At 37.9% G+C, this 16371-nt stretch overlaps 1 protein-coding gene and 1 long non-coding RNA gene across 2 annotated transcripts; both read right to left on the bottom strand.

Annotated features, from left to right (window-relative positions):
* Positions 1-3328: 3328 nt before the first annotated feature.
* Positions 3329-4294, bottom strand: LOC110882240. Its single transcript, XM_022130315.1, has 3 exons — positions 3955-4294; positions 3765-3883; positions 3329-3688 (listed from the first exon to the last, which is right to left on the bottom strand). Exons 1-3 carry the CDS (start codon positions 4292-4294, stop codon positions 3329-3331), a joined length of 819 nt encoding a protein of 272 aa, XP_021986007.1.
* A 6752-nt stretch (positions 4295-11046) lies between these two features.
* Positions 11047-14957, bottom strand: LOC118482805. The gene is made up of 3 exons (XR_004868860.1): positions 14763-14957; positions 12213-12261; positions 11047-11270 (listed from the first exon to the last, which is right to left on the bottom strand). It is a non-coding gene; the product is annotated as an uncharacterized LOC118482805 (long non-coding RNA).
* Between the last annotated feature and the right edge of the window lie 1414 nt (positions 14958-16371).

Genomic DNA, 16371 nt, shown 5'->3' with positions numbered 1-16371 from the left:
TAATCATCATCTAGCAAGCTTCTTATGGTGATCTACACCGTAAACACAAGAAATCAACAAAAAAGTTTCATACATACACTAAAACAACTTGATCTTCATGTTATTAAGCTTTATGTTTATGTTCATGCTTATGTTTTCTTGAGATTCTTTTGTTTAACAAGTTACATAACACTTTAACCACTAAAACTAGAAGTAAAAACATGGTTAAAGGAGCTTACTACTAGCTCTAAGGCTAGGGAAGAACAAGTATGAAGATGATGAAGAAATAGAGTGGATAAAAGCTCCTAGATGAGGTCCTTCAACTTCCAAATCTCCCAACCTTCTTAGATATGCTTCTTACACCTTAGAGAGCCCTTAGAATGCTTGGAAATGGAATGAAAATGGAGGTTGTGTGAGAGATGAGTGTGGCCGTGAGTTTTGGGGGTGTAGGAGAAGGAGTTTTGTTGAAGATGATGAATGATACTTATGTTATAGTCTTGTGGTTTAAATAAAGATCCTTCCAACATTTTATTACATGTAGGTTATAATGTTAAAAATCCAAGCAACAAGTTTAATAAAATAACTATAAGAAATCAAGAGTGGGGCCCTTGTCTATAACCGGTTATGGGGGGGGGGGTTATCTAGTTTGGTTTCAAGTCTTGGTTAGTTAGTTTAGTTAGGATTTAAGTGTTAATTTATGGTTTAAGTGTGTTTATGAGTTTAGGAAGATAATATGATGTTTAGTGACCATAACTAGATTTGTAACATTAAAACAATTCGGTTGTTCGGTTGGTTACCGGTTTGTTAAGATGCTAAATTGCGCAGTTTAGTGTGCAATATGATGTCTTTTATGACAGTTTTGATTCCCGGCCCTTATCAAAGCATTCTGGACCATTAAACCATAATTCTGCGTTATATTGTGATGTTAAAATGCTAAAAGTTTCTGAATTTTATTGTTTTCTGCAGAATTCTGCAGTTTTAGCGTGTTTCGGGCACTTTCTGGCACCTTCCGGCACTTAAATCATCATTCGGAAGGCAATTTTATGATCCCTACTTTCCTACACAATATTCTAGTGTAACTCTTGGTTCCGGGGCTCATTCTGTGTCTTAACATCATGTCTGTCTGAGTACGGAACTCTCGTCAGTACTTCTAGTTTGTCTGATAACTGTGCTAACTTTGTTCTGTGCGCTAATTGAACCATACTGTGTTGCATGTAATAATGATAAACAATCTCGCAACATGAAATGCCTTTGTATGTATATGACAGTAACCAGAAAATCATTCGTCTTGTTAATTCAATCATGCACAGTCATCAAAGCACAATTTACTGTTCATTATTGTACGGAATACATAGAAAAGTGTCAGTTGTCATTCTCCCCCCGTTAAAAGAATTTCGTCCCGAAATTCAAGCTGTTTTATCAGTTGCAGGGGAGTTGTGAAATAGATGTGGATACTTAGACTTGATTTGGTCTTCATGTTCCCAAGTAAATTATGGGCCATGATGTGAATTCCAACGAACTTTGACAAGTTTAAAACGACTTCTCCATGTTTTGTGGACCTTATAGTCCATGACCTTAACAGGTTCTTCGGTAAGTTGGAGTTTGTCATTGATGTGAATCTCGTTTGCGGGAAAGACGACTGTTTCTTGGGTAGGACTTTTCCTGAGGTTAGACACGTGAAACATGTCAGGGACACTGGTAAGTTCTTTTTGGAAGTTTCAACTTGTATGCAACGGTTCTGATCCTTTCCAGGGTCTCAAAAGGTCGAATGTACCGTGGGTTCAACTTCCCATGCTTTCCAAATCGTACCATGCCTTTCCAAGGCGAGATTTTCAATAAAACCATATCTCCAACCTCAAATTCCAACGGTTTCCGCCGCTTATCGGCGTAGCTTTTCTGTATATCACGTGCTGACTTGATACGATCACGTATTTGAACGATCTTGTCTTTAGTTTCCTGAACCAACGGCCAATAAACCATTTATCTCCGGTTTCCGCCCAACGCAATGGGGACCGACACTTACGTCCATATAAAGCTTCAAACGGGGTGGCCTGAACGCTGGTGTGATAACTATTATTGTAGGAAGACTCCACTAAAGGCAAGTGAGTATCCCAACTTCCATCAAAGTCCATCACACAAGCACGTAGCATGTCTTCCAAGGTCTATATCGCCCGTTCACTTTGGTCGTCCGTTTGGGGGTGAAAGGTTGTGCTAAGATCCAACTGTGATCCATATGCCTTCTGAAACGTTTGCCAGATCCTTGACACAAACGACCATCTCGATCGGATATGGTGGATACAGGCACTCCATGGCGTGCCACAATCTCCCTGAGGCATATCTCTGCTAACTTCTTCGTGTTATCTTCCTCACGGTTCGGTAGGAAATGCACGGACTTTGTGAGTCGATCAAAAATTACCCAAATCATATCATGATCTTTTCGGGTTCGTGGTAGCTTCATAATGAAACCCATTGAGATTTCTTCCCATTTCCACATGGGAATCTCAGGTTGTTGCAGCAGCCCTAGTGGTTTCTGGTATTCTATCTTAACTTTCGCACAAGTCTATGTTGTTAAAGGCGATAGGCGCACTCAAGGCGCTAAGGTCTCTCTAGGGCCTAAGCGCAAGGCGCCACATAAAGCGCTAGCCCGAGAAAAAAAAAAGCTCACGTAGGAAAAAAAACCAAAAAATAACCACATGCACTGCATGTCATGCAGGTTGGACCTGATCAGCCTGCAAAGTTCGTTTAAAACTGAAGTCAGTGAGCGTACGAATGTTTAAAATTAAGTAAATGAATATTATAATGTATTTGAATAGTTGGACCTAACAGAATTCATTATCGAGAGTAAAAAACTGAAATCAGGGAGTGTACAAATGTTTAAAATTAAGTAAATGAATATCATAATGTATTTGAATAGTTGGACCTGATCAGCCTGCAACATTCGTAAAATCACCAGCATGTTTCAAAAGCAACAAACTTTTAAAATCCAAATGCAGCTGCTCCCGTAAAATCGCCAGCATGTTTCAGTATCTCGCTCTGCATACAAAAAAAATTATAAGATCTCACTAATAAGTAATAAGATTATCTGCCGCAAATTTATTTAAATCCAAACAACGTATGCAGCAAGACCTCCTGAGCTAAATAGAACAAGGTATGCCGCAAATTTATTTAAATCCAAACAACGTATGCCGCAAATTTATTTAAATCCAAATTCAGTTCAAAAGACAATTCAAAAGCAATACCAAAACATGAATACCAAATTCAAAAGCAACAAACTTTTAAAATCCAAATGCCAAATGCTTAAAAATACTAAAAAAGCAAAAGTTCAAATCCACCAGCAATCTTTCATTCATCAATCATCAAGGTTATCAAATTCATCATAATTTCCATCCACTTCAGGTTGATAATCAGCTTCTGGTTCATCTTCAATGTCTTCTTTAGAGGTTTCATCCACTAGAGCTCGTGAGGAAGAAGGTTGTGACGATTTTCTTCCCCTTACCTCTCCAACCCCATATTCATCTTTAGCCTCATCATTCACATCTTCTTCCATCCTCCCAACCAACCACTCATTACAAGCATCAATGTTATCCAATGATATTGGATCATATGCAACATTCTTGTCACGACGATTTTGGAGTGTCTTGTTGTATCTTACAAACACAATATCATGTAACTTCTTGTGTTCCAAACGGTTTCTTTTCTTGGAATGGATCTATTAAAAGTGACAAATTTTAAATAGTTTGAAGGAATAAAAAATTTCATACAAACTCTAAAATTGGGTCACTTACATGCTCAAAAGCACTAAAGTTTCTTTCGCATCCAGACGAACTGCATGTCAGACTAAGAACTTTAATAGCCACGTGTTGAATATTTGGGGTCCCTTTCCCATAAAGTTTCCACCACTCAGCTGATAAAATACCAAATTAAGCAAAAATAAAAAAACTTAAACATAAAATAATTCAAAGGTAGAGAACTTACCTGGAGCTATATTACCAATTCCACGCTTTGCCATCTCTAAACCAAAAGAGCCCTCTTGGTTCACCCAGATCACCATCTCCTTCATGATAGAATCTTGTTTTTGCTTGTTAGGGACAAGCCTCTTAATGCACTCAATCAATCCATCAGACACCTCTTTGTTATTTTCAATGTCCGGGTTGGTGCAATAAAACTCCGGGTTAAAGTAGTAACCCGCTGCATGTAATGGATGGTGGAGTTGACAACTCCACCTGTTATCAATTATGCTCGCCACCATCATGTAATCGGTACTATCCTTGCCTAAAGCTTTTGCTATTGTTTTTTTTTTTTTTGCTCTCACCATCGCTTCATAAATATAACCCATTGCGAGTTTTTTCTCGTTATCAACCAAACACAGTCCCTTTAGAACTATTGACCAAAAAGTTGATCAATGTTCTATGTCTCTGATCCGTCCAAGCATCCGACATAATCGAACACCCAAATTTTGACCACTCCACCTTTTGCCCTTCAATCCACTTTTCTACATTGTCTGTCTCATTCTTAAGAAGTGGAACCCGCAACTCGTGATAACTAGGCGGCTTGAGATTTGGCCTATAGTTTCCAATAGCCCCGATCATCTCTTTGAAACTATCTAACTTAGCAACATTGAATGCTATGCCAGCTTGGTAAAAAAAGGCAGCATTTTTTTGAACTGTTCTTCCTCGAAGCTCCTTGTCGTAAGCATTATGCTTGTTTGAACATATTTTCCTTTACTTTTCGACATTAACAAATCAAGTGGACCCTTCACATTTGATTTCTTTCTTTTATCAGCTCCACCAATATTTACCCCAGTCCTTTTCTTTTGAACATTAGCTATCTCCGTTACCTCATCCTCATCCTCTTCATCATCACCAAATCCACCTTGTTCAAAATCCAAGTAATGGAAACCATCAAGGTTTTTCTTTGACTTTTGGATTTCGACATATGATCTCAGTTCATCTTTAACATTTTGTGGACACTTAGAACATACTTTTGCATTTTTATGACCTCCAATTTGGTGTTGCTTAGCTCGATAAATCCCTCCTCTAGTTACTTTGTTGCAGAAAATGCAAGTTACACAATTTTTGTCATTCTTATCTTTCAAAAGATTATACTTCCATCCAGGATCGTTACTCCTGGTTTTTGAGGATGCCAAATCACCTTCAGATGCCATTTTCTGTGGAAACAAGTCAACAATTGCAGTCCATAACATTAATTAGTTCAAAAATCTCAATAAGTTAAATAGTGATTTTTCCCCAACAATTAAGCTTTCGTCAGCCTACAACAGAAAACTGTTTATTTACTCTTCTATATCCACTTAGACACTAAGAGGTCGTACAATTTAGCAACTACTACGGAGTTTATGAGAATGTGCTAGTTATAGACTAATTTCAAGTGTAAATAAAACTAGTTAACATAATATGAATTAAAAGAATATACATAGTTGAGTATCGAGGTATCAAATCAAAAGCAAATAAGCTATAAAGCAAATAAGCTATAAAGCAAATAAGCTATTGAGCAATTGAGAAAAAAAAACTAACCTTGAATTTGCCTCTGAAAGTTCTGGTTGGTTATCGTGGTATGTGAAAAGCTTGGTAACCCTAGATTTTTTATTTAGAGTTTTATAGAGATGGTGATTGCCGATAATTTTTAAGGTCAATTCGAATTGGCAATCTTATGTGATAAGATCAAAACAAAATCAAAGAATTTTTTTAGATAAAATCAAATTCCTATTAGGATGGAGCGTACCTGAAAAAAGCCACCGCCTTCCATTGAGTAGCGCCTGAAAGAAAGCTATCGCCTATTAGGGCTTTTCCAAATTCCACCTTTTGCATCGTCTTGCCTGCCACCAGGCGGTATTATGGGGCTTCGCCTGAAATTGGCGCCTAGGCGACCTAAGCCCTCGCTTTTGACAACAGAGGCATAAGTAAGACAGTTACCCACATATGTAGCAATGTCGGCTTTCATCTTGGGCTGTCAATAAAAGTTTTGGTACATCCTATCGGATCCAGGATGGATAGAGTACCTCGACTCATGAGCTTCATCCAGAATAAGTGCACGTAGATCGCCGAAGAATGGAACCCAAATTTGCTTCAGGAAGTACAATGTTTCCATCTTCCTTGGGCAACGATTACTCTCCCATTCCGCGTAATGCTTCAGCTTGTAGGTTCTCTGGTTTGAGCGCCTCTTGCTCAGCTTCACGAATCCGAGTAGCGGGATTCGTCTGTACGGTCATCTCTAAGGCTCGCATCCTTAGGGGTTTTGCGCACTCCTTGCGGATAAAGGTGTCAGCTACAATGCTCGCCTTGTCAAGGTGTTACTTAATCTCACAGTCGTAATCATTCAACAGTTCAACCCATATTCGTTGTCTCATATTCAAATCCTTCTGATCAAAAATGTGTTGCAAGCTCTTTCGGTCTGTGAGGATTGTGCAACGAGTGCCATACAGGTAGTGACGCTAAATCTTCAATGTGAATATCACAGCTCCTAACTCAAGGTCGTGCGTCGTATAGCTCTTCTCATGCACCTTTAATTGACGTGACGCGTACGTGATGACCTTGTCTCGTTGCATCAACACACAGCCGAGACCTTGTCGAGAAGCGTCACAATAAACCGCAAATTCATCGGTACCGTCAGTTAAAGACAAGATAGGTACCGTCTAGGTTAGGGTTGCTAGCGGTTGAGCAATCCTTGAAAAGGTTCTCTATGAATCGTCTGTTATAGCCCGCTAACCCCAGAAATTGTTGTATCTCAGTTGGCGTCTTTGGGGCTTCCCAGTTCTTGACAGCCTCGATCTTGGTAGGGTCAACATGAATTCCATTCTCATTCACCACGTGCCCTAAGAATTGCACCTCGCGAACCCAGAATTCGCACTTCGACAGTTTCGCATACAACTGTTCCTTCTTCAAGAGTTCTAGGGTATCTTGTAGGTATCACTCATGACCCACCTGGGTTCGCGAGTACACAAGGATGTCATCAATGAACACAATTACAAACTCATCCATGTACGGCTTACACACCCAATTCATGAGATCCATGAATACTGCCGGTGCGTTCGTTAAGCCAAATGGCATGACAAGAAACTCGTAATGTCTATAACGAGTCCTAAAAGTCGTTTTAGGGATACTTTATTCTTGTGTTCGTAGTTGATGATATCTCGGCCTCAAGTCGATCTCGGAGTAGTAGCTAGAGCCTTGCAGTAGGTCGACTAAGTCATCAATCCTTGGCAAGGGATACCGATTCTTGATGGTTAACTTATTCACTCTCTATAGTCGTTACACATACGGAAAATGTCCATCCTTTTACTTGACAAATCACATTGGAGCCCCCCCCCCCAAGGTGAGAAGCTCGGCCTTGTGAATGGATAACTCTTGTATTTCGGATGGCGCAAGTCGATGTGGTGCCTTGGCTACAGGAGCGGCGCCTGGAGCCAAGTCAATATGGAATTCGACTTGTCTCTGTGGGGGTAATCCTAGCAAGTCCTCGGGAGAGACTTCTGGAAGTTCCTTCCCAACGTGGATGTCTTCCAGCTTCGGCTCCTTGGTCTCCTTATCGACAACATGAGCAAGGAAGACTATGCAGCCTTTTTCGGAGGCACTCATGCGCCTTTATGACCAATGTGGGATGTCGCCATCCTCCGCCTTATTGGGCCCAGCGTCCTCGCAACAACTGCATGAAGGTCGTGTACTATAAATGTTTCATCATTCGCAAGAGGGAGGCGAATGATTTCCTCATGACAAACAACCTCAGCTCTCTATTCTTGGATAGCCAATCCATGCCGACTACAACGTCATAACCTCCAAATCAACAGGTGGGAGTTCAATAGAAAATTCCCACTCTCCAAGTTCCAAAGTACAACCCTTAATCACCTCATTTGCTTTAACTAACTTTCCCATTTACTAATCCTATTGAATAAGGGGGTATTTAGCTTACTTGCTTCTAGACCAAGTAGGTTCTTAAGTTCTATAGATACAAAGCTAAAGTCGGCGCCAATATCAATCAAAATGGATGCATAGGGTTGGTTAATAGGGAACGTACCCGTGACCACATTTCGATCCTGGCGTGCTTCACGATCTCTGATTGTGAAGTCTCTTCCTCGCTTGCTTCTTCTTAGGGCCATCTTTTCTAAAGTGCCCCACGTCACCACAGTTGAAGCAACCTGGAATCCTATCATTATTCTTTCCGCCTTGGTTATAGTTATCATTTCCTCCTTGGTTGGGATATCTTGCCCAACAGGCATCCTTGTCGTGTCCCTCTTTTCCACATATGTCACACTTAGGTCTCAGGCATTGACCTTCATGGTGAAACTTGCATTCGTCACATCTCGGCTTAGTCCCCAGGTAAACTTTACCACCGGCCTTATTGGTGGCTCCATAAGCTCTCATGCCACGAGGCGGGTTTGCTTCCCTTCTTTTGTTTACATTGGAGTTGCCATGGCTTGCTTGAGTGCCTTTCTTCAGGTTTGAAAGCTTTCTTTTGTTGTCGCCCAAAGATTCCACGTGAGTCTCTTTCATATTTGTCTCAGATTTCGAAAACTTTCCCATATGAAGAGCTTCTTCAGTCAGTGCAACGCTCAAATCGATAGCCTCTACGATGGTTGGAGGCTTTGCGGCAGTAACCATGCTCAGGATTTGAGGCGCAAGTCCCCAAATAAACCGCTCGATTCTCTTGAACTCCGGCTCGACAAGATAAGGAACGACCCTTGATAAGTCATGAAAACGCTGAATATACTCAGCTACCTTAGGTCCATCCATCTTCAAGTTCCAGAACTCTGTTTCTAGTTTCTGGATCTCAGCTCTTGAACAGTACTTCTTGCGCATCAGTTCCTTAAGCTCATCCCAGGTTAGCACATATGCAGCAGCTTCGCCAAGAGTTTGAACTTGGTGGTTCCACCAGGAAAGTGCACCATCCATGAATAGCCCTGAAATATAGGTAACCCTCTGTTCAGGTGCACACTTGCTCATCCTCAACACAGAATCGGTTTTCTCGACCCAACGAACAAATGCGACAACACCTCCAGTGCCATCAAAGCTGAGAGGCTTGCAATCCAGAAATTGCTTGTAAGTACAGCCTGTAACACAAGCAACACAATTTACGAGTGAGCATTCGCAAAGCATAATTGGAAATACCCAAAAGATTTGTAATGTGTCTTAGGTGACTTAACATTACCAGTTGGAGGGTTATTTTCAGAAGTGCCACCGCTATGTGCTGAGCGGTTGGCCTCGTGCTGTGCAATTGCCTACGATATGCGTTCTTGAAGCTCAGCTTCTGTCCTTGGTAACGTATTAGTGTCCGTGTCACGTCTGGGCGGCATTTTCTTCTAGCAAAAGGTATCGGGTAGGTTAGACATCATTCGCCCAATAATTGCCTATGAGGTGTATATGTATACATACATATATAACATGAATAATCATCACAGCAAGAAAACATGTAATCACATAACATCACATGCACATGAAATCGACAATGTATAAATAAGAAAACAACCACTGAGCTTTCACATATGCTTGACAACTTGATACATTTTTTCAGAAGAAAAACAAGATGGACTCGAGGTTACATCACCTCGGTCATACAAGTTTCATAATACAAAAGTAGTGACTATTTTCCTTCTACATTGGTCTTCTTAGGTCTTTAGTTTCACAAAAACGGGTGTACTCCCCAAAAGATGGAGGTTGTGCATTACTACCACGGATAGGAGGTGATAGTGAAAATGCAGAAACAAGGTCATGAGGGTACGTGACTTCATCCCCAGCACCGAATTGCGCCTTGTAGCAACCGTAGAGCAGTTTTCCAAGGCGCGAATGCACTACCCAACGATGGGGTGCTTTATGGGATAGAGAGTGTAGAGTTACTGAATCTTTTCTGAGTGTTAGCCATCTTCTCTTGCTTAGATATCGGTTCCCAAACGACTCATATTACGGGTAGAAGTGTGAGGCACGAAGTAGGCAAAGACAGACTTCCTGCTTTGTAGAGTGTTATAGCAACTATCTCGGTATTGTTCCATTAGATGGAGGTTTGAACACCTAGAGAGTTTGAATGGGTGGTGATCATTAGCTTGACCCGCATAGTCCACCAAGATTCCCCATGCACTACAAGTTGTTATCACGTGGGCCCCCATAATAATAAATTGTCTTGCATGGTCACCCTGATTTTCTCTCGTTCAAAGCAAACGATCAGCCAGAGAGGGGACACTACTGTCCTCTTACTTTCAAATAGAAAGGACCTTTATGGTGGTCCACGTGCTAAATCCGGTTGTCGTCATGCGAGAGATGGCACAATGCTTAGACATGATAGGAATAAGGAGGGTTCCTAGTAATAGTAGTTGGAGGGGCACCTTCAAGATGAGTACCTCATCTTCCTTGTCTGGACAAGAGTGTCGTCAATCTTGTTTTGTAAATGCCTCGGGGACCTCGTCCCACTGATAGGGTTGCTGTCCAAGGTTGCCTCCTCCGCCTCACCATTACCATCGTAGTTAGGCACCTTCGCATTCGAGAGGGTTTAAGTGTGTTTATGAGTTTAGGGAGGTAATATGATGTTTAGTGACCATAACTAGCTTTGTAACATTAAAACAATGCTTCTAGTTAAATTTTGGTATTTCGTGTAGTTTCCGGTTATTCGGTTGGTTACCGGTTCGTTAAGGTGCTAAATTGCGCAGTTTAGTGTGCAATATGATGCCTTTTATAACAGTTTTTATTCCTGACCCTTATCAAAGCATTCTGGACCATTAAACCATAATTCTGCATTATGTTGTGATGTTAAAATGCTGAAAACTGCTGAATTTTATTGTTTTCTGCAGAATTATGCAGTTTTAGTGTGTTCCGGGCACCTTTCGGCACTTGAATCATCATTCGGAAGGCATTTTATGATCCCTACTTTCCTACACACTATTCTAGTGTAACTCTTGGTTCCGGGGCTCATTCTGTGTCTTAACATCATGTCTGTCTGAGTACTGAACTCCCGTCAGTACTTCTAGTTTGTCTGATAATTGTGCTAACTTTGTTCTGTGAGCTAATTGAACCATACTGTGTTGCATGTAATAATGATAAACAATCTTGCAACATGAAATGCCTTTGTATGTATACGACAGTAATCAGAAAATCATTCGTCTTGTTAATTCAATCATGCACAGTCATCAAAGTACAATTTACTGTTCATTATTGTACGGAATACATGGAAAAGTGCCAGTTGTCACACCATGACAGTTTTTTAAAGTGTCCAAACTTAATTATTTAATTACAACAAGCATCACCAACCACATGACGACATAAGCCAAAATCCTCGAAGCCGAATTCATGTACCTGAAGAACACGTAAAAATCAAGTGTCAACACAATGGAAGGTGAGTTCACATATAATTTCGTAACAATTTTGTTTATGGAAAACTTTCTTAATTCAACCCTTTGATGGTTTGAAAACATTCACATATGTTTAAGAAAGATCATTTTATTTTCTTCGTAAAATGTCATGGAGGAATTCATTCGAAGCGGCCCCGCAGGCATGTCTCTGATGAAGACTTATACCCATGATTTTTAGTAATATTAAATTTTTCGTTATAACTTCAGTTTCGTAAGTTAGTTAGACATTACGAGCTATATACTAAGATTGAGGTTTTAATCAATACTAGACGGTTAAAGAATTCAAATTCGCCGCTATGTAGATCAGAGCGACTGATCATGACGGGGTAGTCAACCCAATAGACCTATTAACGATTCCACGTGTGCATTACTTAATGATTAAATGCTATTAACTGCGCCCAGTTTCCCGCATTTAGAAAACCACTTGCATTCCCCAATTCAACAATATATATAACCTACTGAATAACAATTTAATATTTGGCGTTGTAAAAATTCCCGACATCCCCCAGGCAATGTAAGACAATGCTACTACTTACACTCTTGAGACTTGGCAAATTTGTCCCAACTTAGATTTAAAAACCGTTTTTAAATCTTTACGATTGTTATACCCATAACATAGTCATTTCCCCCGTTTTCCCCAAAAACTATTTATTTCATTAAAACTTGTTTTTTCTCGAAAACAGTTTAAGTCATTCATCTATATGATTTCGTGTTTTCTACAAAACACATTATAATATTCTAAAAATCATATTTTCCTTGAAAATACATTTTTATGTAATTCGAAAGTATATTTTATATGAAAACATATACTTTTCTTTTTAAAGGCGTTTCTCTCCCCTGAAACAGTATATAAAACAGTAAAAAGAGGGGTTTCTGTGACACTCACCTTTGGGTGCTTTTTATTATCGCAATCCCTTAGTCTGAATCTACATATCCTAATTTAAATAGGAACGATTTAATAACTAATTATTCTACAAACAATTTAGTTTCTCAGATACTTCGAATTTTCACACATCTCTAAGATTTTCACGAAAATCTTTATTTTGATTATGTTGGCAATTTATATATATATATATATATATATATATATATATATATATATATATATATATATGTGTGTGTGTGTGTGTGTGTGTGTGTGTGTGTTCATAGGGGATGATTCAAATGAAAACCACTTTTAACGCGAAAACTAACTAAAACAGCCTAAAAAATACACCAAAGTTTATTTTTAAAATTTTTTTTATAAAAAATCGCTACTTTTTGTATATAAAAAAGAAATTACAAAAAAAAAATTTGTAGTACACATGTGTGTTTTGTTTATATACGTAAAATTTGGGATGGCAATAGGTCGGGTTCGGGTCGGGTATTGGTAATCCCATACCCATACCCGGTTGTAAAATCGTGTCCCATACCCGACCCAATACCCGTCGGGTATATGTCGGGTAATTACCCGTCGGGTACCGGGTATACCCATTAGTTTGTTAGAAGATATACATTGGGATTTCCAAATACATTTTTTACTATTATAATTATTATATAATTTTATTTATGCAACAACTATTATAAATTAAAATATATTACATACATATTAGTTTTATCATAAATTAATAACTTTATAATATTTATACACTTATATGTATATACTTCACAACATACAAAATATAAATACTATCATCAAATACATATGCTAAAAGAAAAATTATTTTTTCACATTATGAACATACTAAAATAAATCACTAATAGATAAGGGTTAATGGAAAATAAAAATATAAATTAAAAACTTTGGGTATATGATCGGGTATATAGTTCGGGTAAACGGGTATGTGAAATCGGGTAATCGGGTCGGGTATCACCTAATCCCATACCCTACCCATACCCGCGAAAATTTTTAAAACTAATCTCATACCCGGCCCAATACCCGTCGGGTGTTGGGTATACCCGTCCCAGTTGTGTCGGGTTTCGGGTATACCCGTTGGGCTCGGGTATTTTTGCCATCCCTTCCTAAGATAACGAAAATTGGTATGAAAAAAAATTGGTATGCTTTTTAGGCTTTTTAAGTTAGTTTTCGAGTTTTCGCGTTAACTAGTGTTTTTCATTTGAACCTTCCCCTATGTTCATACATACACATACATATTAAGATATTTCCGTTTAGAACGATTTTATAGGTGACCTTTTTATTATGCCTGCTTATTCGCCATATATCTACGATTTGCGCTTCGTAATATATATGCATAAGTATGGACATATTCGATATATTTCATAATTCTCATATTACATCGATTCGCACATATATTTCACATAACACTTAATATGTCAAATAATTCATCAAAGTATCTTAAACGTAAATTTTCATGTTCATCACAATTTACGCACATATAACGTGATTTTGATCTAGTTTACCGTTTTTATCACACGAACGCCTAAACATAGCATCAATCCATATTAACATGTAACCACTTAACAGACCTATTTTCAAATATTCATATTCACATATCAACTTATATCACTCAAAGTTCACCTTTGAACTTCCCGTTGTCGTGTACGTTGAAATATGCGTATTTACCATTTCGGTAGCGTTTTTTGGCGTCAGAAGTCACGTATGACCAACCAATTACCAAAGATATTTAATATAAGTTAAAATACTTTATATTTATCATAAAATTTCAGTTTATAATCATATTCAAAACTGTTTTATAAAATCACTTAAAAAGCCGATTTTTTCCGTTTTTAACGCATAGTTTCGTACCGAACTTTACCGTAACCATCCCAAATCATCATGACTTGATATTTTAACATAAAACACATTATCTACTGATCAAAATGATAATTTTACTCATGATAATGCACGTTTCATGTATGACACAAAAATCATGCAATTTCACTAATTTTACTACTTTTTAAGCTACATGTACAACATGTGAAGCTACTAAATTTATGACATAGTTTTATTACATCAAAACACATCATACAGTATTGTTTTTGTGAGTTTATATTCTGATTTATAAGTATCCTTCATGAAAACCTTTTGATTAATCATGCATGCTTTCCATAGTTCTTACAATAAGTTAAACTACTTAATCATAACACAATCATCTTCACACTAGCCTATATATTTCGGCCATATGATCATACATATAGCAAATATTATTTCAAGAACTTTCAAGTTTCACATGCATGTTACTTAAATCATTCAAGCAATCATTCTTCAAGAACACTTTTAATCAAAAATCAAAACACATATTCTTAAATACAAACACAAACCCATGCTTCACACACATACACACATTCATCTCATTTGTAATTTTGTAAAAACCATTTATTGTTCTGTTTACAAGAGTTGTGAGAATCCACGTATTCGAGAACCATGCTAATCATCATCATCATCATCATCATCATCATTAAGAACAAGTTTTTAATGTAATGACATTTTTTATACCTTTAAAGTACGAAAGTGGAATTATGATGAGATTTTTGATGATAATGAGGTTGTTCCTCTTTGAAATCGCCTTGGAATCACCTTTAGATCTTCAAACCGAATCAAAACTAGCTTGAAATCGTCATGATCTTCAAGAAAATGAGTTGAAATTTTGAAAGCAGGTGTATGGTTGAAGGTTTCAGCCGAGAGTGATGAAGGAAGGAAAGGAATTTGTTGTTTGATGGTTTTTGAAATGGTTAAATGGTTTTAGAATGATTAATTTTGCATGCTTCTTACACTTGTCAAATTGCACAAAATAAGAAAGAGGTGGGCATCACTAATGCCGCCACCTATCACCTCTCTCACATATCACACATATACATATAATATATACACATAATGCAGGTAAAAAGCAGGTCTTTTGCTGACTACCGGGTATTTTATCTAGCGTTTTATCGCGTTTTAACGCTTTTAAAAATCATTTTATCAACTTATAAAATAATCTTACTAAAATATTACTGGATAATATTTTGTCATTCTAGATTGACTGCGTTATCTACGTCTCGCAGTATTCACGCGGTATCGCGCGGTGTGTGCTTAAATTCGCAAAATAAGAATTTTAAGCACTTTAATCAATTTTTCCTCACGATTATGATTAAAAATAGGATTTTAATCACAGCGAAATATTTTTTAGGATTTTAACATTATCCGGGCGGTCACCGACTTTCGTTTCACATTTTGTTCGTTACGCGATAAGCGTTTATCTTTTTATTGCAACTGACTTTATAATTTAGTTTGGATTTACCAGACTTCAACTATTTTAAAATAACATCATGTCTAATAAAATCTTATTATCATTTAGTCACTACACGTGTCACAACAGTACGGTACTAGCCTAAATTGTCGGGTGTCACAGGAAGACTACATACTTGAAGACATCATGACCAAGCAGGGTCTTGGGTTCCTGGAGGATTTACACAACGCCACATGTTTGAACACATACATGAACATAAAATTGGCATTGATGCAGGACATGTTCAAATAGAGGCTACAAAATCTTTAAGAACAAGAAGCCAATTAAAGTGAAAGTGATGACTTGGATGAGAGACTGGAAGACGAATCCGAAGAAGAAGACGAAGGGAGTGATGAATACTTCTCAGACAAAGTCCCTTCTAACGAGGAGTTTTATTTTTTTTATTTTCTTTTGTGTAATTTTTTTTCAAATAATAAGATACTATATTTCTCTCATTAGTTACAAAACGCCAAAATGCCACAAAAGCCATTAAATACAAAATGCCAAATAATAAAAACTATTTTTCCTACATAATTTTTCTGTGTGTTAGTTAGTGTATTTTATCATCTTGTTCTACAAAAACGCCATTAAATATAAAACGTCAAACTTGAAAGATGGGACGTGTTACAGACTTAACAGATAAAGCTGAACAAAACAGTAAATACAAACAGTAACTAAAACAACGGATACTTTATTACTAGCATTTATTATAATAGTATCCCGCCTAAACTATACGCCAAAAACATCCTATAAATAGAAACGTCTCAGCACCTTCCATTGATCACACCAAAAAACAAATGCCATGTTTCCTAACTACCACCCACTGTAAAACGCCAA

Source organism: Helianthus annuus, chromosome 10 (assembly GCF_002127325.2).
Source record: "Helianthus annuus cultivar XRQ/B chromosome 10, HanXRQr2.0-SUNRISE, whole genome shotgun sequence".
Classification (NCBI taxonomy): domain Eukaryota; kingdom Viridiplantae; phylum Streptophyta; class Magnoliopsida; order Asterales; family Asteraceae; genus Helianthus; species Helianthus annuus.
The sequence above is the reverse complement of the archived record's forward strand: the minus strand, read 5'-3'. Positions and strand labels throughout refer to the sequence as shown.

Bases quoted from the DNA above. Each gene is read 5' to 3' on its own strand.
- LOC110882240 (XM_022130315.1), bottom strand. From the start codon at position 4,294: ATGGTGAGAGCAAAAAAAAAAAAAACAATAGCAAAAGCTTTAGGCAAG. The intron at 3,884-3,954 runs GTAAGTTCTCTA...GTATTTTATCAG, and splicing joins AATTGGTAATATAGCTCCAG to CTGAGTGGTGGAAACTTTAT. The intron at 3,689-3,764 runs GTAAGTGACCCA...CACTTTTAATAG, and splicing joins ACTTTAGTGCTTTTGAGCAT to ATCCATTCCAAGAAAAGAAA.